Below are 23061 nucleotides of genomic sequence, written 5' to 3'. Positions count from 1 at the left end.
TGACATTGTGTTCTTGGATACCGAAAGAGAGTTGTGTGTGTGTGCGCACGCGCGTGCGTGTTTGTGTGATCTAAGAAACAGAAATAAAGGCATGTGTCTGTCAGTGTTGGAGGGGGTCCCAAAACGTCACATCCAAAGACCGTGGGAGCCGCCTGCTGCCGGTCTGCGCCCCACGGAGCGGGAACAGCGCACAGCTCAGACCTGCTCTCCACGCCGACAGCATACCGGGGGGTTACATAGGATAACTTCACCATGAAGTGCGGACTTATTCGCGTTTTATTAGCGCTTCCTCTCATCAGCGGAACACCTCTGCACCACGGTGCGTTTCAGGGAAACTCTTATCCCGGCGCCGAACCGCGCCAGAGAAACAAGTGAGTAATGAGTGTGTGATTGCGAGTGGCCGACTCCGTCATTACGCGCCTCGTTTATCCTCCTCTGTTGGGTCACCTGAGGAAACGTCATCTTCTCTCCGGTGTGACTGCTCTGCAGGAACTGGTGCGCGTACGTGGTGCACAAGAACGTGAGCTGTGTGGTCGCGGGAGGCTTGGAGAGCTTCGTGCACCCGGACGTGGCGCCGTGTCCACCGGAGATGCCAAACTGCGCGCAGCAAGTGATGTAAGTTCCCAGAAGTCCGGGGACTCGGGTATTTTGTTTTGTTCTCCTTTTTAAAAATATGAGGCTTCTAAAAGAGTAGACCGTGATGTTAAAAAGCAGCTCTCGGTCTCTACATGTGGAGGACGGAGCGGCTCCTCCAACACACTCCTGTATTTTAGATTATTTATCTTATTTAAGGACCAAAGTGTTTAGGAATAAAAACTTCAAACGCACTATTTTGTCATTATTTCATAATTACAGCAGTGGTGGAAGAAGTATTCAAATATTGTGTGTAGTAAGTGAATGTAGTAATACTAAAGTGTAAAAATACTTTGTTTAAAAAAATAAGGTGCCTTTATGGAAAAGTACAACATTATTAGCAGCAGAATATACTTAAAATACCAACAGTTTGAGTTTTCATTATACAAAACGAACTACTGGATTTTAATAATGGATAGGCTACTATTACTCACGTTGCATTTGGTGAAGATGGCGGTATTTTCATCTGCTATACTTCTGGTAGCTTCATTTAAAATGTCCTTTTTAATTTAATGATCTGAACTTGCAAAGTAACTGAAGCTGTCAGAACAATGTTATGGAGTGAGCCTTGTATTTACCCCCAAAATGTACTGGAGTAGAAATATAATGTAGCATTAATTGGAATCACGAAGAGTACAAGTACCTCCGTATGGTTCACAGTACTTGAGTAAATACTTCTTTGCTTTTGGTATTTCTCTCACAGGAAGAGATTAATTCTTAGAAGAATCTTAAAAACTCGACTTGGAACGAAAAAAGAATATTCAGCCAGCTGTGTTAAATCTTCATGAGTAGAAAACGTAGGAAAACATTGTGCAACGAACCTACTTGTGATATGTTCATGGAGTAGCAGGACCAAGTGGGCCAGCAGTGTCCTCATGGAAGTGCCGAGGAGCCTCTGCTGCTTCCTGCCAAGGCTTTGCTGATTAATAAAATGCAAATGACCCCGGTGTGTGTGTGTCTTGTCTTGGTAGTCAATCAGCTGATTGCACAAAGTCTTACATTGAATGTATTCACGACTTTGTGTGTTAATTGCTTCCAGATATCGGACTCACTTTCGACCCACGTATAAGATTGCGTACAAGACCGTGACGGAGCTGCAGTGGAGGTGCTGCCCGGGGTACCAGGGCTACGACTGCTGGGAGGTGAAAGACATGAAACTGCTCCAGGTGGAGCGCTTGCCTCACGCTCCCTTTGGGCATGTTCCAGTCCCACAAGGTGAACGACATGATTATAACTAAGGAAAACTTGCATAGAAATGGAGTCAAACTAAATGACGTAACTGCTGGACCAATAGTAATAATTCATGTCTCGCTTTCTGTTATTTCTCACTTCAGCTGCAGATCAGCGCAGAGCGACCCAGAGGATGCATCCATGGGGAGGGGAAGGGCAGTTTGGAGGTCAGAGGGGTCACAATCCAGCGTGGGGTCATGGAGGATCTCAAAGTGCCCAACACCTGGAGGTGCAGCAGCTTTCCCAGATGGTCCTGGACATGCAGGCGAGAATGACGGACATGTCCTCCAACCTGAGACTGGATTTCCAAGAGGATGCCAGTAAAATGCTGATCACGCTGATGAATAACTACAAGCCGCCTGCCAGCGCGAGAAGCGCGGAGACGCACACCGTTACGGTGCAGGACTTGTCTTTGGGGAGCGAGTCCGCACAGATGGACGAGGTCAGGAACAAGGTCAGCCAGGTCGCAGACGAGCTGGAGTCCAAGGGCCGTATCCTGGATGACCTGAAGGGTCGCGTCGACCGCCAAGACGGACAAATTCATCTGTTAATGGAAGCTGTCCACAAACAGCGGCCCGCTCCCAGTCCCGCTCCCCCGCCCAGTGGCGCAGACCTGCGCGCCTACCTGGACGAGAAGATTGGCGCCCTGAGAGAGGAGTTAATGGAGGGCATGGACATCAAACTGGCAGACATGAAGAACTCGTGCGAATATAAAATCATGTCGGTTCAGGATCAGTGTGAGGGACAAGAAACCAACTACCTCAGTCTGGCCGAGCTCATGGACTCCAAAGAATCCGACCTACGCGACGAGATCCAGGACCTTAAGACCATGCTGGTTGGTCCAGGAAAGCAAGACGCCCGTCTCGTGAAGAACCTTGAGACCCGTCTGAACGCATCTGAGAAGACTGCAGCGGCCCAGTGTCTCTCCGTCGAGGAGAAGCTGAAGAGAGAACAGGAAGAGGCCATCCGAGGCCTGAGAGAGACTCTGGAGGACCAGCTGGCCTCCATGGAAGACAGACTCGCCACCCAGTTGGTAGAGACAAGCACCAACTCCCCACCGGGTGGTCTTCTGACTGCTGTGGAAAACATCAGCCAACAAGACTTCCAGAGCTGCAGAACCGCGATCGACGCCATGGAGACTCGTCTGAAAGCCCAGATAAATGGCCTTGGAACTATGGAGAGGCAACACCTCAACTTCAGCTCCAGCATTGAGAACCTACATGGGGAGTTGAGCCGCTTGAAAGGCCGTGCGGGCAAGTTGGAGGACTCTCTATCGGATGTCGTCCACCAGCAGTCTCGGGTGTCTCTGATTCTCAACTCCACACGGGGTCAAGTTAAAACGGGGGCCGAGCGTGAGGACAAGGGCCTTCCGGAGCTCCACAGGACTCGGCAACAGGAGCTGAGAAACCGGCTGGACGAGCTGGACAGGGAGGTGAAAGCCACGGCCGACCACTGCAGGGAGCAAACTGAAGATGTCGGAAGGGGGCTAGCGCACATGGACCGCCGCGTTGTTACTGTGGAGATTTTATGCGGCCGGCTGGACCCGATCTCTGGAAGCCTCCAGAGGATCAGAGAGGGTCTGAAGACACACGTCACTGGGTTGTGGACTTGTGTCAACCGGCTGAACGCGACGGTTGGAGCTCACGCCCGTGATATTGGAGGACTGAAGGGAACTTGTGAACCTCCAGAACCACATCTCTAATGTAGCGAGAGACCTTCAGAAGACCGGTAAGCTGCACTAAACTGACCCGTTTGATCGCCTCGAGGTGTGAATGATTGTGTCATATTATAGTGACGTTAAAGCGACGCTTATATTTGACAGGAGTAGTTTCTTCTTCTAGTCGGTTCACTCGTGGGTTCAGGAAACTGCGGCGCTGAGAAATGAAGCTAAATGCAGAAACGCCCCAAACTGCAGTTCCTTAAATGGCCACTAGAGGCCGACTCGAGCCCCATGGCCTTTCAATTCAATTCAGTGTATTTTGTATAACCCATTCGCACAAATTACAAATTTGCCTCAGAGGGCTTTACAATCTGTACACATACGACATCACTGACCTTTGACCTCACATCGGATCAGGAAGAAAAAGAAGAAAAAAAACCTTTCACGGGGGAAAAAGGGAAGAAACCTCCATGTTTAAATGGGTCTCGGGTCGCTAGCTGCTAGCTCTCTCCACCCGGCTCCACCTCAGCTCCACCAACAATCCACCTCTTTTGCCAAGTTTCAGAGATCGGCTCTGTCATCAGTGCCAAGATGGCGTCTGCTGGAGCCGCCGCCCACTTTGAGCTTCACAGCGTCCTGACGACGCCCACGTTGCTCAGCTGACGGGCTCCTGTATTATTCATGATCCAGTAGATGTCACATGTGACATTCGGCAGTATTTACATAATCTCGCTTTAAAAAACATTCTCCAAGTTTATATCGCTGATGTTGCTATATCAAATCTATTATCCATATGTGATTAAATAGTAAAAGCTTGATTAAACTAATAGCGATAACCATGTTCTCGGTTACATGCCGGCTTGATTGAAGACACATGCCTTCTCTAATAATCCCCCCTTGTGTTGAGAAATGCCTTTTGGCGTTAAGGAATAATTCTTGCTTGACATTCTTTTGTGCATGTATGTGTCCATAAATTGTGTCCCTGTGTGTCCAGCTGTTTTGGGTGTGATCTTGTCCTCTGCATTTAATATAATGTTGAGCTGTTTGTTTATCATGAATGCTGGATTTTATTATAAGACTCGCTGGGGTCAGCATATTTGAGAAAAAACGATTTTCATACCGCCGCATATGTTGCATATTTTTCGGATGGGTCGGCTTATTTATGGGGCCCACGAGACGGAGCTGGACGTCCCTCGCTCTCGCATTTGTGAATGAGCACTCGAAGCTCGCCCTCGATGTTTACGAGCCTCCAGCTGGTCTTCGGTGGCTGCTTTATGTGGCCGAATCTCATGGGAGGTCCTGGTTCTTGTTCTGGTTCCGGTCCAAGTCGACGTTGCGTCTGATTCATCTTCTCGGCTCGGCCAATTCTCTCTTTTTTAAGGTGACCCACCCCGTGGTCGCTGTCATAATACGACATTTAATTCATCATTATGTCATCGGAAAGTGTTGCACAGCTATTCAGGATTTCCACTCGGTGATGTTACCGGGAGCCTTTTAGATGTTGAGGCTCTGGCTCCTTGTTCGTCCTCGCCCTGGCAGCCCCCCCCCCCCCCCCCCACACACACATGTATATCTGAGGAGAGTGGAAAATACTGCTTGGACGAGTCCATTACAGAGAGACCTCCACACAGCTTATCACAGGAAGCACTCAGAGCCGTCTTCCTATCAGAGCCCAGAGCGTCGGGGTGTTTGGATGAGATGCGACGGGACCGACATTCAGGACTCTTCTTCACGGCTTTATATCACTCCCGACTCCTCCAGTCCATTCTGTGGAAATAAACAGTGTGAAGTCTTAAAAGCTGCACCAGGGTCCCGTGGGCCGTTTGTCAATATGTTCACCATGATGTCATGATTGACCTTTTTTTTTAAATGAGAGGGTCAGTAAAGGGGGGAGGCTGATGGCCACATGCCTTTCTTGAAATGATTTTGTTGGCTTGTTGACACTACATGACAGAAATAGACAAGCCATGTGGTTTTGCCCCATTCCTGCTTAGGTTGAGAACAACTGAACTCTTGGTTATTCATTTGAAGAATCTGCATGAAAAGTCAATTCGTGAGACCATTTTCTAAGCGGGAACTGTTTATAAAAGGTTGAAAAGTTAGTTATCAATAATGATCGATCAACCGTTTAATGATGCTGAATCGATAAATCTGCAATAGTCCAACAACAAGAGCAACGTTTGCCAGGTTTTGAGATCAAATCATGAGTTATAGATAATAACTTGTGTTAATAAATATATTTTGGTCCATATATTCTGCAGGTAGACGGTCCATTAGAGTCGACCTGAACTGAACAGTAATAATTTTTTAAAACTCCTAAAGGACGATAAACACTAAACATTATTTATTAATATATTTGTGTATTTATTTATTTTTAGAATATTTTTTCCCCGCAATTTATTTATTTTAAATCCATGATAACGTTACAAACTCCTCTTATGTGTCCCTATTGTTCTTACCATGTATTGTATGAGTGGTTGATCTCAGGGTAGGACCCGTGTGTTCGGAGCTAAACAAAGTGCACTTCCTCGTGTTGTCGTTGTCTTCTCATCCTTTATCTCTGTGGCCTTAAAGCGTCTCGTTGTGTTTGACGCGGCGGCCTCAAAGCGTCCCGGCGCTCCGTTACGAGGCGGCTCTGAGATAAGAGGGCGCGCTTCACTGCTTCTGACGATGCTCAGTGACTGAGATCGTTGAGGTCAATGACCTCACGGAGATACGGTGACTCACGCTGGTCAGCAGTCCCACTTGATAACCCCGTGAACCACAAACAAGACGAGGCCTGACGGGATTCCCTCAGGAACAGCAACGCCTCCAGTGTCTGCTGGCGGATCCTTTTACAGCCGTTATCCTGACGGGAGAACAAAGGTAGCAACCGCACTTTAATCTCCTGAGGCTGGATTAATGAGTCTGAAATCCAACATATTAAGAGCGGTGAGACGTAGAGCCGAACCAAATGAATGTGCAGTCACCACCATGTGGTCTGACATGTAGAAAGTGGCCCACGGGGCTGTTGGGGTCCAGTCTACCAACCGAGGGTTTCCCATGATGCTTTGCTGGAAGGATGCAAATCTGGAGTTGACAGCCGACCCGGCTGTTTCCCACGGTGCCTTCACGGACACACACACACACACACACACACACACACACACATCCTGTGTTCCTCTCTTTTATCTCCGGTAAGTGGAGACCCGCTCCCTTTTACGAGCAGCGCGTATGTGTGCAGCGTGCCCCACGGGAGGTTTTATGGTTGCCCACCGGCCTCCTTTTTTCCCACATGTTGTGTTTAACAGGCTTCCTTAAGAATTGATCCTCCTCCTCGAGGGGGATTGAACATGTGGCCGTGTCTCGGTATGCTGCTGGTTTGCCTTTTATGTGCTGCCTTCTACCGTCTGGAGCCCTCTGGGCCCGCTGTCCCCTGGTGACCCCCCCCCCCCTAGCCAGGAGGGCCGTCCTGTCGATGAAAGCCAGGGTCCGTCTCAGCTGCGCTTCTCAGGAATGCAGCGGTGCGTGGAGTCGAGAGCTGGTCGCCGTGTGGTGGGAGAAGTGGGAGTGGTCTGTCATTTTCCCTGTTTATGTCCATAAAAAACGGGCTCGGGTAATCGCTGCTCAGCCACGAACAACAGCACAATGAAAAGTGGGAAAACAAGAGTTTTATTGTGAGTTCTGGTCACAATGTGTCAAGAGACTAAAACACAGTTAATCGGGACATTAGTTCAAACCTTTTCCGTCATGCAATGAGAAGAGCACAAATGAATGTGAAACTTCATATTACAAGATTACCTGCTCCAAAATTAAAAATAGGGCTTTTATATAATTGTTCCTTAATGATGATGTCCACCTGGGAAAGAAATTTTCATTTTTTATTTATTGTTATTATTTATATATATATATACATACATATATATTTATGTGTGTGTGTATATATATAAATATATATGTGTGTATATATTAATAATAAATATATATATATATTTTCTCAGGTGGACATCATCCTCAGTAGAAGAGCTTTAACTTGTCATATTGAGAAGCACACGTGTCATAACATCAACGACATGGACAAGATTTATTACGGGGAACAAATATATAATTTTAGTAGATATTCTTGTACGATAACTGTAATTGGCCCAAAGGTCAACTATTATAATGAAAATGAAGGCCATTTGTCTCCCGCTCATAATGACTTGATGTATGCGCTCCAGACATCTGGCCCTACATCTGTCTCTCTCTGACCTGCAGCCGCCATCACTCGCCCCATGTCCGTCTTTTTCAGGTGTTCAGGTTGCCGTGGACGACGCGGGACTCCTGCAGGGTTCAAGTAAGAGCCTCTCGGGGCCGGCCGCTCCCCCGGAGGTCCCCCTCCCACGGCCACCCGTGATGGAGACCGGAGAGGCGGGACCCCCCGGTAAGATGACCACGTCCAAGCCGCCCAAAGGCACAGACGGCAGCACGATGCCCGATCAGGGTTTTGCTGGCGCTCCAGGTGAGAGACCACGCCCACGGCCACGCCCCACGGCCACGCCCACGCGCTGCACTCTCCTCTCCCGGTTATGACGGGTGATTTCACGTGTGTATCGTTTTTCATTTCATAGCCTCCGCAGTCAAATCCTCAGATTCCCTGAAACCCGACACGCCGGTCACCTCAGGTAAATGCTCCTTTAACTTTTGTGCTGCGTCACACCTGAGCCGCTCCACAGCGGATGACCATGTGTTTCCTGTGGGTCAGCAGGTGCGGACACGCCCCTCAGACGATCGTCACCGGCGGCGTCAGGTGAGAATTCAACCGCCACGCGGGTTCCCGCCTCCACTCGTACGACAGCGTTGACCAGCTCCAGCTCATGTTCCCCGTGTCCAGGGGAGGGGGTGTCGTTCTCGGCCGGCCTGACTCTGCCGCCGCTCCACGGAGAGGTGGGCGTCATTCGGTTCGACAAGATGTTGGTCAACGACGGAGGACACTACGACGCCCACACAGGTGACCTCAAGGGAGACGTGAGCGTCACTGGGTTTAGACTTCTTTACTCTTCACGCTCAAGGAAATGTATATTTCAGACGTGCATAGATAGATAGATAGATAGATATATACTTTATTAATCCCCAAGGGGAAATTTGTCGTCTCAGTAGCAGCACCAATAAACTAAACACACAAGAATAAAAAATAAAATATAAAAAACAAGGATGAAAGATATAGGAGTATACAAAGTAAAATATAAAATAAAATATGTATGTATATGTATAACATATATGCATACACAATACACAGTACTAATGACAAATTAAATTAAATATAAAAATATTAAATATAGACAGTGTGCAAAAAGCAAAGTGTGTGTGTGTAGTGTAAATGAAATGTGTGTAGTTATTGCACTATGATCTTGAGGACGTGAATGCGTCAATATATTTACACCAATCCATAAAATACTCGGGAGAGTGACGACGTGAAGCAGGAAAATGATCAGTAGGATTACATTTCATGAGGATCTATAAATTAAACGGTTGTGAAGATGTTTTTTGTTGTTTTATTTACAATCCATCGTCTGTGGCGTTCCTCAGGTATCTTCACGGCCCCGACGGACGGCCGCTACCTGGTGACCGCCGTGCTGGCGGCCCAGCGCGGCGAGAGGGTGGAGGCGGTCCTGTCGGTGTCCAACCGCAGCATCCAGAGGCTGGAGTCCAGGGGCTTCCTGTCACATGACCGGTGCAACTGCAGCAGCTCGGCCTCCCTGAGCCTGGTCCTGCCTCTGAGGAGAGGAGAGCGGGCGGGACTGGTGATGACCGGCGGGAAGCTGGCCGCCTCGGCCTCCTCTGAGATCCGGTCGTCTTTCAGCGCCGTGCTTCTGTACGCCAGCCCGTCCAATCGGTAGCCGGTAGCCGGTAGCGACGCACTTTTGAAAGAGCCCCTCGAGTGGCGTACGCGGCGCGTTACCGGGGACGCATGGCGACATCTCATCATCGGGAGGGAAAGACAACGGTCTCCAAATTATAAATTAGATTATTTCTATCATTAGTACTAATATATATAGTGTGCTTACATTGCAATTATTTTATGTATATTTTTGTTTGTGACCTAGATTTTTACAAATGCATACTTGCTTGTACATTAATTGTCGTCCGCTGTCGTCAGTTTCTTCCTCCAATAATTAAAAACACCCCCTGGTAATGCCTGATGTTGACGAGTCTTATGACATCAGTCACGCTGCGAGTGCAGATATCTTATTGGAGCTTAAAGTCGACGTGCAAAACACTCTTCAAATGTCCTTTCAAATACAGCTTGTGATCTTTTATTAAAGCATCATCAAACAGTTTATTAACAGAATACATACAGTAAATTTGATGTGTACAGAGTTCATACTTTCACGTCGAAATGACTTTTAATAATTCAAGTTTCCTGAGCTCAGCTCTCAATGTCTAACAAATGGAGAGCATGGAAATACTTTGTTCTCCTCGGTTCATCACTTTCATAGAAAGAAGGATTTACATTTGACTTACAGCTGATATTGAGCGTGAAAAGGATAAAAAGACGTACAGTATAACAATAATTTACTGTAGTTGTCACAATGGCAACATTAAAACAAGTTGTGCACAAACATCAGCAAAGATGAATTAATACAACATTTTTTTACCGTCGGTCTACCTAAATCCTGACTTCTCGTAGCAGCAGTATTTATAGTACACAAAGTGCATTTTTCTTTAAACTGCAGTATTGCAATTATTATCTATGAGCCGAATCATTACACATGTTTTTCTTTATAGTATAATAGTGCAACATAAGCTTTGAAACATAAATGTAATACATCGAATAAGACTATTAAAAAGAGAGTAAGGCCTTAAATGGATGAAAACATTGCTGCCATACATATTACGTTGTACTTTTTTATGACCGCTTATTATAGTTTTAGTCAGTATTTTTGTATTCATACTGAGCCACGTGTAACACCTCATACTTCATACCTCATCCTCTGGCTTTCATTTGAGCCAAAAGCCTTCAAATACACCTCATGCACACACAATACGAATGCATGACGGGAGTCGTCCCAGGATGAAAAGATCACGTAACCGATATGGAATACATTCATATCCCAAACCTTCTCTCCGAAGTGGAATGTTTCCAAGAAAATATCAAACTATTCCAGTCGCATACAGAATTGACATTTACAAAACCTGTATTGACATTATACGCCCGAACATTCAGTCAGTCAGTCAGTCAGTCAGTCAGTCCTGCTCTGAGCTCCACTAACTCCATCAGCAGGCGTCTGAGTTAGAGCGGCTCCTCCAGACGCACCTCGCCGACCGGCTGCCTCCAGTGGCAGAAGGAGCTGAACTCCGGGCAGCTGAAGGTGGCGCCGTGCTGCGAGCCCCGCAGAGGGAAGACGTGCTCCACCAGCGCGCTCAGGCGGCCGTACCTGTGGGGGCAGGAGCAGCGCGGGGCTCAAGCGGCGGCCGGCCGGCACGAGGCCACGAGTCCGGCGCCGCGTCAACACTCACGATGTCTTGTTGCCTTTGGCCTGCTCCGGGATCAACTCCCCTCGGGGGTTCACCGTGAATACCCGGCACACGGGCACGCCCACTTGCTTGTAGGCGAACACGTCCTTAAACACAGATGGGGGGGTAATAAGAATCATTGTCAGAGTAATTGCTTCTCACGGATGTTTCGATGAAGAGGAAGGAGCTCCACGGACGCTCTCTCTGTTCCCGAAGGCGGCGTAGAAGGGGTGCGTGTCGGGGAGGAACAGGTTCTTGATGTCCGTGAGGCATTGGATCTTGAACTTCTCCGGCTTCTTCTCTATGACCTCTCTAACAAGAGAAAGACCAAGAAAGGATTAAAGACTTTTAACCTGTTGACCTGCCGCAGGAGCTGCATACTTTAAAATAACTTTTGAGTATCCAACAATCAGCTAAAACCGGTTAGTAAGGCGACCAATCACACGCGTCTTATCAAAATGAAGCTGCAGCTGAACCTCAGGATAAATGCGAGGAGGTCTGCAGGCTGCTACCTGTGGAAGGCGGAGAAGAGGCTGCTGGGAGAGAGCAGGAGGGGTCCTCGGGGCAGCAGGGTCCCTCTGTCGTTCACCCAGTGCAGATACTCGCGGGTCATGTCCGCCATGCCGATCGCTCGGGCCGAGCAGTACAGGAACTTGTAGCCGTTCCTGTATTGATTGATTGTTATTGACTCAATCTGTTACTTAACCGGAGCAACTTTGACGTCTTCTATGTATGTTATAACGACCGCATTTCGTAATACACATCTTGAGTGCAATATTTAATAAATATTCCCGCTTTTTTAAATAAAGGATTACGGCAATGGAGGAAGTTCAAATTGTTTCATCAAAATGTTATAACACATGCATTATGTAATAACAAAACAAAACGGATGTCTTCATCTTGATGCAGTTTTGGTCGATTAAAGATAATCAGTTAAATCTACTGATCTTTTAAAATATATTCATAGTCAGGAGGATCCATGCCTTAATGCATCAAATAAACGTTATATTGTTATAATGACTTTTATGAATGAAGACATTCATTTTTATTGCATGTTTTATATTTTAATGGTAAAAAATTTGCCTTTTGAAGTAACCACTGCATTATGTACATTTATTACAACATGCAGGAAAGTGTATGACATGGACAACTCAGCTGGTAATTGCTAAATCTGTTAAAAATACCTGACATGTTGTATTACATGTGTTACTCATTCTGAATCTTACTCGTGCACGGAGTGGTAAAGCTTGGCGATGCCTTGATGAGTCCAGTCTTTCCCGAGCTGAGGGAGAATCTGACCGAACACGTCTGATCTGTGTGGAGAGAACGATTCAGGGGAGCGCATGCCGAATATGATGAAAAGTAAAAACGACACAAGTTGTGAAGGTGCTGGAGGATTGAAAGTGTCGGGGAGCAGCCTGAGAGGGCGGGGCGGTGCGATGTCACGGCTGCCTGAGGATGAACATCCAGACTCTCGTACTTGGTGATGGTGCCGTCGATGTCGGAGACGACGACCTTGTCGTCCCAGCTCCACAGGTAGATGGTGCCCTGGCAGCGGCACGTCCCCTGGTACTGCGTGGTGGTGCTGAAGGTGACGTCATTCGGCCCCTCTCTCAGCTTCAGGCTGGCCTGCAAGAGACGGACCTCTTAACCAGCGATGTTTATTCGATAATTATGTCAAATTCAAATAGATATCTTTAAAAAAAAATCTGTATACACGATCAAGACTTTATTATGAGGGAGGAAATTGAGGTCATCCCAGCTTATATACTTAATTAACTCACAAACACACACATACACAAATCACAGTAGAATCACAGAAAACACACATAGGGAGAACATAAACAGGGGAGTAGGGTGTACAGATATTATACAGATATTACAGTGTGCAAAAGTGAATATAATAGTATAGTATAGTTCAAAATAGGTAGTATAGTAAAAAAAAGTAAAAAGATTAAAAAGATGGACAGTGGGATGGAAAAATAAAGAGCTGAGAAGAGGAGGGGAGACCGAGGTAGACTCGATCAGAGAAGCAGCAGACTGATGACACGCTTTCTGCGTTAATTTTAGCCACACTATGAGTATCAGTGTTCACTCGACTTACTATCTGGTCAGAAGACAGACGGAGGGACTTCTTGTAGGAGTGAAGGGCCGGTGCCGGTGCCGGTGCCGGTGCCGGGCCTTCCGGCTGCTGCACATGCTCAGTAGGTGTCGGAGCAGGTGCCACAGAGCTCAGCTCTTTAGTCTCATCGTCGCTGGACCACTCTGCTGCTTTCTGCCTGCAGGACAGACAACAGAAGTGATGCCGCGGTTAGTTTCAGGCACACACACTTCAAAATAAGCACAATAACACAACAATGCTCTCACTATAAGGACATATATTTATCGATGTGTGTGTGTGTGTGTGTGTGTGTGTGATTCAGGATCAACAAGAAAGCCCTGCTGCCGCATTGGAGTCACTAGAGGGCAGCAGACCCCCTCCTCTGCCTGTATCTCTAAATATCAACAACGTTCCTGTTGACTTCTTGTTTTCCACGAACGAGACGCATCCTGAACAATCTCTCACACAAACTACAATCTCCCAGCTGGCGGCTTCAAACGATATTCAAAGTATTTCTCCTGAGTTCTTAATGAGTTTATTGTCCACAAAATGGCCACGCTGCTAATTCGGCCTCAGTGGGGCTTGTTTACGCAACACTCGCGGTGTCGGTGTGTGTCTGTGGCGTGAGCCGCTGACTCACCGTGTGTCCGGGTGGCGAGGCAGAGACTCCGGCGTCTCCAGCTTGGTCTCTGACGATAACTGAAGGGAGACAGAGGCATTATGATTCATTCGTTACATGGTAATGCCAGCGGAGTTGTTATGGTGACACATGTGGGCGATTTAGACCATAAACTTGTGTTTACAGTGTTTACTGAGGTACTAAATCAAGTGAGGAGTCGGCTCATTTTCTCACAGACTTCGACACAATCAGAATTATTGAGAGAGATTTCAAGTTTAAGGCACTTCAACGTCGGCTCAACGTTTCAGAACCGGAGACTTTCCCCCTCAAGACTTTCGGCTCCGTCACACATGCAGTACCTGCTTCACGCTGCTCCTTCTCCAGAACCACCAGCACCCAGACCTTTTGGGCATTTTCTCCTTCACCCAGGACTCCTCTGTAGCCTGACATTCAGATACACGGAGCACGTGTCAGAAGATGAAATGAGTCCACTATGAACACGTCGGACCGAGAGGATACCTTTGGCAGGTTCTTCTGGAACGCCTGCATGCTAAGTATCAACGGCGCCGCCAGAGTCCAGTTGTAATATCTGTGGGGGAAGAAAATATTTAATTCATTCCTGATCACCTGTCAGACTGCGAGTAGGGTTTAGCAGGAGAACGCACCTGTTTGCAATTTTAACCACCAAATTGGGATTGTCGATTATTGCTGGATTCTCTGCAAATTCATTGTAGGTGATGATGTGCTCCATGAATTTCTCTGAAATAAACGGAACGTAAAAGCCCGATTCAAACATGATGCCCATAATATTTATGACTCCGGAGTGAAGATGCAGGACAGTAAAGGTGTGTCATGAATAATATTAATGGAATCCGTCAAAGATTAAGAAGGATTCAAAGTCATGTGATGAGAGAAATGCAGGTTGGTGCTGAAGGACTTACAAATAAGGTTGAGAAAAATTCAATAAAAAAAGATAAATTCAAGATGTAAATATGTCTCTGCAGGTTCAGTACCATCAGCTGCTGCCTCTTTCCATCCTTCTGTTTTTAGGTTAACTCAAAACTACAGTGCCGACTGCCGTGTTCGGACATCTTTAAGAGAAAGTGTGTTTTATTAGCGTGGATGCAATAAAGAGTTGCTGCTGATAAAAGATCACCGGGGTACCTTTAGGGATCTCCGAGTTCTCCCCGACGCCTCCACACAGCGACAGCGTGACGTCGGGGAGGTCGCCGGCCGAGTCCGACAGACACTCGGTGCCGCTGTCTGCTGCTGCGCTGCCGACAGACGGGGGGGACTGGGATCCAGAGCCCCCCCCCACCTCCACCCAGTGTTTAGGAACCTGGTCCGACTCACTGAAAACACACACACACACACCATTGGTTACCATGTTCAGTGTTTTCACTACTTCTTTGGTTATTTTTGATTCACTATTGTGGCTGCGAAGCAGAAGTACTCGTACTGAGTATCAAACGTCGCGTCACCGACTGGACATGAACCCAGACACTCCAGAAAGAGGTCATAGGACTTCTCTCTCCAAGGGTTTCCCAGGTTCGTACCTTTTTGGGAAGTACCGGGCAACGACATCGGGTTCGAGTGCATTCAGGTCATCCAGGTAAATATCTTCGGGCCCCTGGTGTTGGCTCCTCTTCCTCACGCCTTTCCCTGAGAGCAAGACAGGAGACGACTTTTCAGAAATCACTTCATTTTTTTCTGTTTCTTGTCACTTCCTTTTCTCGCATGTGAATGCAGAGCAGCTGCAGATTATAAACCCGGGGCCCAAATGGAAACCACATCCTTCCTGTTAACGGTCACTTACATCTGAACTGTGTGCAGTTTCCCTCCAGACTTCTCCACGTTTAGGAACGAGCAAATAACTGATTATGAGAAACATTCACGAGACATAAGCAGAAGAGGGTTATCTAGCGTTATTTGTTAGTTGAAGAGAGGTGGGTGTAAATGTTTTTGTTTGTTGTTTTGACTTTTCTAATTCTCGGGATGCACCGATCTGACTTTTTGCGTCTCCACGCCGATACCTGGGTTTTGGGTTTAGGCCACCGATCCGATACCAGTGTTTATTTATTTAGCTGCACACCTCACTGCATTGAAGAGAGTGAGCTCATCCTTTGATAACACACTGTGATACCAGATTGGCATATCTCAGATATCAGATCCAGCTAATTGAGTCGGCATCAGCATCATTAAAGTATTCCCTTGTAAAATGAATTGTGCTAATTCAGTAAATGTAGAAACAGTTTATTGTTCTGAACTAAAGTGGGACGAGCTGCATTCTTTTTTTGTCCCATTGTTTTTGCTTTTGAATCAAATAAAAAATTCATCCCTCCTCTCTATCTCTAATAATGTACATTATTTAAGAATCAACTGATGTATAAACATCAGAAGATGCAGGGAAGCTTCCTCGCCTTCAGTCAATCTTAATGTGATGATGACACGTCTCTTTCAGTCACACATCCAAACTGCAAAGGGAGAGATCGTTGTGTGTGTGTGTAGCTGTCAGGACGTTGTGTTACCTCTGTTCTTGACGGGGGAGTCTCTGGGTTTGGAGGAGGCGGCCGAGTCTCCGCTGTGCCTCCTGCTGGGGGGCGGAGACTTCCACCTGGTCGCGTGTGGGCTCTTTGTGCTGAGGTCAGCGTTAGTGGGACATGGCTCGGAGGTCAAATCGACGGACCTTACATCTGAAAGGTCGCGCTCGTGCGGGGCGATGTCGGTATTGGTCGACGGAGCTTGGGGGGGCTGCGGGTTGCAGGCGCACTGGTCGCTAAGGATCCGCGGCTCTGGCTTTATAATACTGCACATGACATCTGTGCTTCTCTCTCCTTCCCTCTCCTCCATGGCTGCTGTGCTCAAGATCACCCTGAAATGTGTGTCCTCAGAGGGAGTGATGGTCACCATCGTTGGCTCCGATTGATCCTTTTTGTTGACCTGGATGCAAGAAAGAAAGATTCAGCACACATGCGAAAATAAACTAATCCTCACTCGGTCTCTAAATATGTAGAAATGACGTTATGAACGAATCTCGCTCGTCTCTAAGTTCAGATCCGACAAGTCTCATTTCAGTGGCACTGGGATGGCACTTATTGTGGTGCTTTTGTGGTTTGACTGAGTTGAGGAAGTGTTGCTTCCTGTGTTCTTGTTGTTCTTGGTTTGTACTCTAGGTTGAAATGCACTTATTGTAAGTCGCTTTGGATAAAAGCGTCTGCTAAATGACATGTAATGTAATGTAAAAAAGTCTAGATCTGCATCTTACCCTGGTGGACTCTGGGAACTCCCCCCAGGTCCACTGCATGTGGGACTCGGCCCGGAGCATCCTCTCTGCCGGCTTCACCATCAGCTCCGAGTCACTCTTGGGCGACATGGACTCCGACATCTCCCTGCTGTAGCAAACGCCACATTTACACCGAGTCGGCCGTTACGACCTTGCGGGAGTGATTTGTTTTCTTGTTTTGATCAAATAGATTGTCTCATTGTTTCTCTATGCTTGTATGAACAGAGTAAATACACAGAGCGGGGGGTTTGCGTACCTTGTGCAAGGGGCCCAGTCTCCATCAGAGAACGGGTAGCTGTCCCATTCCAGGGCCGTCAGGGGGGAATGTTGCCTGTGGACATGACTGTCCTTCATCATCGGGAGTGCGGATGCCCTGACGACAGCAAGCAGTGAAATGAACAAATGCATTTGTGGCGACTAATTAAAAAAAAAAATCCAGCTTTCAAACTGTCAATTTACCGTCCGTTGTGGCCATCGCGCTCCTCATCTGAACTGAGCTCGCACAGCTCCGGCTCCCCGGCCACAGGCGTGGTCTGCTCCTCCTCGCGTGGCTCGGCTTTGTGCTTTTTTCGGCGTCTCCTCCTCCTCTTGCCGGCCGCGTGGGAGCAGGGCTGGAGGTCTTCCGGACTCAGAGGCTGACCGTTCTCCGACGCAGAGCCGCCGCATCCGGGCTCTCGGCTCCTGAACAGAGCCTTCTCTGTGGGGATGGGGGAAGTCATCAGGTGGGCTGGAACAATCTCCTGCGTCGAGGAAATAAAACAACAACCGATAAACAGGACTGCGAGTCGACACCCCCGCCGCCGCACGGCGGATAAACTACTCAACACTCACGTCGCGCTGCTCGGTCTCCTGGACGAAAAAGGCCTCTCCGTTGTCGCCGAGCTTCATGTGCAGCTCGACGGGTTCCCCGTTGATCTCGATGTCAATCTGAAGAGACACACAGTGACATTCTGTGAGGAATACTCTGAACGTTGTTGTGTAATTCGCCTCAGGTGACATCAGCAGACCTCAATGAAGCTGGTTCACGACAGAAAAAGCATCGTATGCATGCACAACGCAGCTTACGGATACAAATTTAAAAAACAGTGCCACAGAATGACCTGAAGAATTTGAGTTGAGCCTGAGGAAAGACTAATCAGGGAACAGCTCGTACGATGGCGTTCTACTTACAGTAAATGCCTCAAGTTTCTGTGCATATATTAAACAGACCCGAGGAGCAGGAGGCCTCGAGAACATGAGGCGATGTGTTGTGCACCTTCCCCCATATTTGACGGCATGTTTTTAAGTGTTGAGACCATCTTGAAATACTCTCTGTTACAAGTAAAAATACTGCATTTATAAATGCAGTACTTTTACATAAGTGTCAGCATGAAAATATACTTAAAGTACCAAAAGGCGTACAGAATGGCACATGTCAAATTATATATATATGATTAAAGAATTATTATTGATGCGTTAATGGAAGCGTCACGATGCTGCAGCAGATAAAGGTGGAGTTCAGTTTATTCATTATAAAACATCAAAATGTAATATATATTATTAGTTTGTGTTTTGTATTTACTAATCTGAACATTAAAAAAGTATCAAAAACAACTCGTAGGCAGAGAAACATAATGAAGTTTAAAAAAAGTACCATATCTAGTAGACGTATTAAGAAGCATTTCATTCAAATCTTCAATATTGCACTCAGAAAAATTACTTAGTTACATTCCTCCACTGATTATTCTTTCCCACCAGTTAATCTTCCTTAAACCGACTGACGCATTTGTACAGAAACGAAAGCACGCATTCACAGACATCGACGTCTGGGCACTCACGACTTTCTCCCTGGAGCGCAGCACTCCCAGCTTCCCAAAGCGGACGTGGAACGGGGAGCACTGGAAGGTCCCGTCGGGATGCTGGACCACGATCACGTCGATGCAGCCCGACAGCGTGGCCTGGTTGAGCCCCTTGTACAGCTCCTTCACAGTCACCAGCACCTGGCCCGCCAGCTGCCCCACGTAGTTCATGGTGCCTGTCAGTGAAAAGATCTTTCATTGATGACTCATCACTCTGCATGTATTACCAGGGCTCTCAAGTTTTGAAGACAGGCAAGAGTGACATTTCCATCAGCACCCCCGTAGGTCAACGCCGGTCACGTGACTGCATTGTGTGCTGGGACCTCGGCTCAGCACCTGTAATTACTGTCGAGGACATAACACCCTTTATGGACGCACGTTCACAGCTTGGAGATTATCTGGACACGGACTTTGGGTTTGTGTCTGTGTGTGTGTGCTCAACGACTAGACTGCAGCGGTGTGTCTCAGTATTTAGGACAATGGACGAAATTAGAGCTGCATTCCAGCTGGATGGACTTTGAATCCATTCAGTCTCTCAGACGGGAGCCGCTGCACCGGAGAAACCAACACGTCACGGGAGATGGAAATATACATGCAAAAACCATCTGCTGAGAGGAACTGAAATGAAACAGCTATAATGTATGTATGTATGTATAAATATGTATGTATGTATATGTATAAATATGTATGTATGTATAAATATGTATGTATGTATATATGTATGTATATGTATAAATATGTATGTATGTATGTATATGTATATATATATGTATGTATATATATATGTATATATGTGTATGTATATATATATGTATGTATATATATGTATGTATGTATATATATATATATGTATATATGTATGTATGTGTATATTTATGACATATATATACATATATATATTATACATATGTATGTATATATTATGTATAATATGTATGTAAAAATGAACTAATGTATAGCATATGTTTGAAATTCATTAATCATATTAAATATGTTTTTCTTCTAAAGACTAAATCTTCTAAATGAACGAGTAATCCCTTCAGACAGCGTGTATTTTAGACATTTGTTTAATTGTATTCTTTTTTAAAGACAACACTTCACACAGAGCTGTGTTTTCAAAGAGGCTCCTACCTATAAAGTGCCAGTGAGGTATTTAATATCGTGGATGATAAATGGTTTCTTCAGTGAAACATCCAGATGAGTAAGAAAAGGTGTATTAGAGACCCCATTGGTCCTGTCATCTTTAACATTGAACAGCAGAACCAGTGGCCTTGGTAACTGACTGACATTCAAATATGTCATGTTAACCCTCCGGAGGCTGGGGGCATTTTCTCGATTTTACAAAAAAATGTAAATTCACCTTTTAAAGTCTTTTGCATATGACACACCCCAGTGTTTCCACCATTCTATCAGGGTGAGGCCGCCCCTGTAATTTTCTCTATCGCGCCAGATAACAGCAGAAGTAATGTACGGTTCTTTCCTTCAAGACGTCTTTGTTCTTTTATTAAACTAAACGTCTGTTGTTGGTCGTCTCTACAGCAGCATGTCATTCTGTCTCGTCGTGTCGTTATCTCTTCTCGGCTCTGTCTCGTATAGCAGAGCTCCATGCCGATGTATGCGCGCATCGGGCGGAGAAAAAAAAGTCACCTGCACCTTGACATATACGACACGTCGCCTCTGCTTCTCTGTGAATATCGAGGAGCAGACGGAGGAAGGAGGCGGACTGCCGCCGCTTGACACTCAGAGGTATGCAACAACTCCAACGCACAAGTATAACAAATATATTAATTGCGTATATATATCAAGCCCTAGTATATATATATATATGTATATATATAAAGTCTTTTTTTTAAATGCATTTTTTAAATAAGCATTAATCTCAGTCAACAGGAATGCAGTGAGCTGTTTTAAAGGTCATGGACTGAACTAAGTGAAAAGAGAAAAGTCACCAAAGCAGTCCGGATGAAACAGAGTCTAGAGCTGAGCTTGTGGCCCCAACCCGATATTATATGTGTGGACCATAACCAGAGGGAATCCATCCAATAGTTGCCAAGACATTTCACACAAAACCATCTGGCTGGAAAGAGGAAAGGTCACGGGGTCAACATCGTCATTAGGGTTCATCCTCTGAAGACTTTAAATGCCTGAACATAAATGAAACACTCTCAAAAGTCGATTCAGTCTGGACCATAAAAGTAGACGAACATTGGATGTTAGTCACAGCTGTGATAGACAACTGATATCACTGAGCAGGAAGCCACCGGTTGATGTCAGTGTGACACTGTCCTCTGTGCTCTTCCCCTCGGTGAACCGCAGCACGTTGCAGTGGAAGAGCATCACAGCCTGAGCTCTCTGCTGAGCTGGCTGCACACTGTGCGTGATCGACACGACAACACACCACAGTTGGTGAGGCTCCTCCTGCGGGCCCCTCTGCTGCAGCCCGACAGGCCTGAGCCAATGTTTTAAAATGTGAGGAAATTTGAGTTAAATCCAATCAGAATGTGCTATCCGATCATTAATAGTGTTCACATTAAGGTTTGTTTGGATGAAAAAACTCAAATTAAAGTCCACGTAAAGTTTTTGACCATATGACACGTTTCTTCGTCATCAGAGGAAGTGTGAGATTAATTTAAGCCAGCCTGGATGAATTGTCCTGAAGATGCTGAGAACGCTGGAAACGTCAAACATCTCGTTCCAAAGTTGGGCAGCAACAAAAACAGATTTTAATGATCGGTAAACCGCACGATTATCTTTTGGATTAGTTGATGAAAAATACAAATGAAAGCACGATTCACTATAAATTTACAAAGAAAAAAAATGGACCGTTGAGTTTTCAAGGTCAAAACACAAAGAAAGAAACGTTTAGAATCAGAGGGTGGTGTTGACGTTGTTTTGTGTGGCTGTGCATTCACAGGAAGTGCATTGCAATGACGTAATAGTTTAAAGCTGCATTAAGCCAATAACACAGCCTTCACGGGTAAGTACAAATAGACCAAACTCCAGGAGCTTTGTTGTTGGTGCCACATTACAAAATGCCCCGTACGTGATGACGCAAATCCAACACGAGCAGATCTCCCCCACGACACTCCGAGTGAGCCTGAAGAGGTGTTAATCCTGTCTCCAAGATTAGGACAAGTCTATATGGCCCTGGCTCGGCACGTTGGTCCTGATACTTCCAGGAGCACAACGTGATTATGTCACTGCAGTGACATCTATAACCAAACATCACCGTGTTTTTAACTGAATGCAGAGAAGGAATATATGGCTGCATCTTACAGTTATTTTCACTTATTTATCTGTCATTCATGTGATCATTTCAGTACAAATGCATGTTTTCCCTCCATTATTGTGATACTTCCACACAGTTCTAACAGCTTTACTCTCAGTAAACACTAACTCTCCTGTCACAATTGAGAAACACTCCTTATCTCCATTTGAGAGTCAGCTGTTTAACACAATCAAATGATTACACATGCACACTCTCAGCCAGAGTGAGGACTACATCATTTAAAGAAGAATCTAACGTTACATAACTCATAATAAATATATTTATATTATATATATATATATATATATATATATATAATAGTCCCGATAGTGACACAAAATGTAGTCCAATCTGTCTAAAAGCACCTGTGCATTTTAATTATTCATGTATAACGAAGTAACAGCTGTGGGGCGTTTAGGGACAATCTGACAAACAAGACACTTATGAGAAAGACTATAATAGTGTGAACAGCAGCCAGGTGTCGCGCGCAGGTCGCGCGCAGCTTGTCCGCGGTTAATAGCCATTAACACTTCAAACGCGGTACCTCAAGTATCTCGCACGCGCCGGTCAAAGTCTCCTAAAGACGGTTCCACGCGACATGAACTCGCGTTAATACACTTTATGGGTTGTTGTGTTTCTCTCGGAGCGTTATAGGAGGAGAAAGGATGAGTAGAGCCTCCTACCTGCCGGAGAAGAGGCTCGCCCGCAGGCTGCTGTCGCACCTTCCGTCGGTTCCTCCACTGGTCTGAGTCTCGATGCTGCTGCAACGAAGCACGTGACCCGGCAGCGTTCAGCGCGCACGTGCTTCTACGCACGAGGTTTTTTTTAAAGATTCATATTAGAGATGCATTGTGAGGAATGTCGTGATGTTTAAGTGTATTCCCCCAAGAAATAAACGAAATAATACTAATATGTCATTAAATAATTATCTAGCAAGTGTTACTTTTGTAAAA

The 23061-nt window shown here is 46.1% G+C and overlaps 2 protein-coding genes across 3 annotated transcripts; one reads left to right on the top strand and one right to left on the bottom strand.

Moving 5' to 3' along the window:
- The first annotated feature begins 131 nt into the window (after positions 1 to 131).
- emilin2b (elastin microfibril interfacer 2b) lies at positions 132 to 9681 on the top strand. Its single transcript, XM_056434016.1, is given in 10 exon segments — positions 132 to 371; positions 490 to 615; positions 1673 to 1848; positions 1968 to 3540; positions 3542 to 3591; positions 7794 to 8003; positions 8113 to 8166; positions 8250 to 8291; positions 8376 to 8492; positions 9071 to 9681. Coding segments are annotated over 10 exon segments (2778 nt in total). The 5' UTR covers positions 132 to 252; the 3' UTR covers positions 9382 to 9681.
- A 101-nt stretch (positions 9682 to 9782) lies between these two features.
- On the bottom strand, positions 9783 to 22899 carry LOC130206182 (phosphatidate phosphatase LPIN2-like). 2 transcript variants are annotated; one of them, XM_056434018.1, is made up of 20 exons: positions 22792 to 22899; positions 18820 to 19016; positions 17834 to 17929; positions 17462 to 17742; positions 17259 to 17375; positions 16985 to 17111; positions 16248 to 16659; positions 15276 to 15381; positions 14884 to 15071; positions 14385 to 14478; positions 14239 to 14308; positions 14079 to 14162; positions 13741 to 13799; positions 13104 to 13278; positions 12480 to 12628; positions 12226 to 12312; positions 11512 to 11664; positions 11197 to 11311; positions 11003 to 11106; positions 9783 to 10920 (listed from the first exon to the last, which is right to left on the bottom strand). In XM_056434018.1, exons 2-20 carry the CDS (start codon positions 19009 to 19011, stop codon positions 10776 to 10778), a joined length of 2754 nt encoding a protein of 917 aa, XP_056289993.1. In that variant the 5' UTR covers positions 19012 to 19016; positions 22792 to 22899; the 3' UTR covers positions 9783 to 10775. The 2 variants fall into 2 exon arrangements, with proteins under 2 accessions (XP_056289993.1, XP_056289994.1); XM_056434019.1 differs by having other exon boundaries at positions 16985 to 17108.
- Positions 22900 to 23061: the final 162 nt, after the last annotated feature.

Source organism: Pseudoliparis swirei, chromosome 16 (assembly GCF_029220125.1).
Source record: "Pseudoliparis swirei isolate HS2019 ecotype Mariana Trench chromosome 16, NWPU_hadal_v1, whole genome shotgun sequence".
In the NCBI taxonomy this organism is placed as follows: domain Eukaryota; kingdom Metazoa; phylum Chordata; class Actinopteri; order Perciformes; family Liparidae; genus Pseudoliparis; species Pseudoliparis swirei.
Note: the sequence above shows the minus strand (reverse complement) of the source record. Positions and strands in the feature narration are given on the sequence as shown.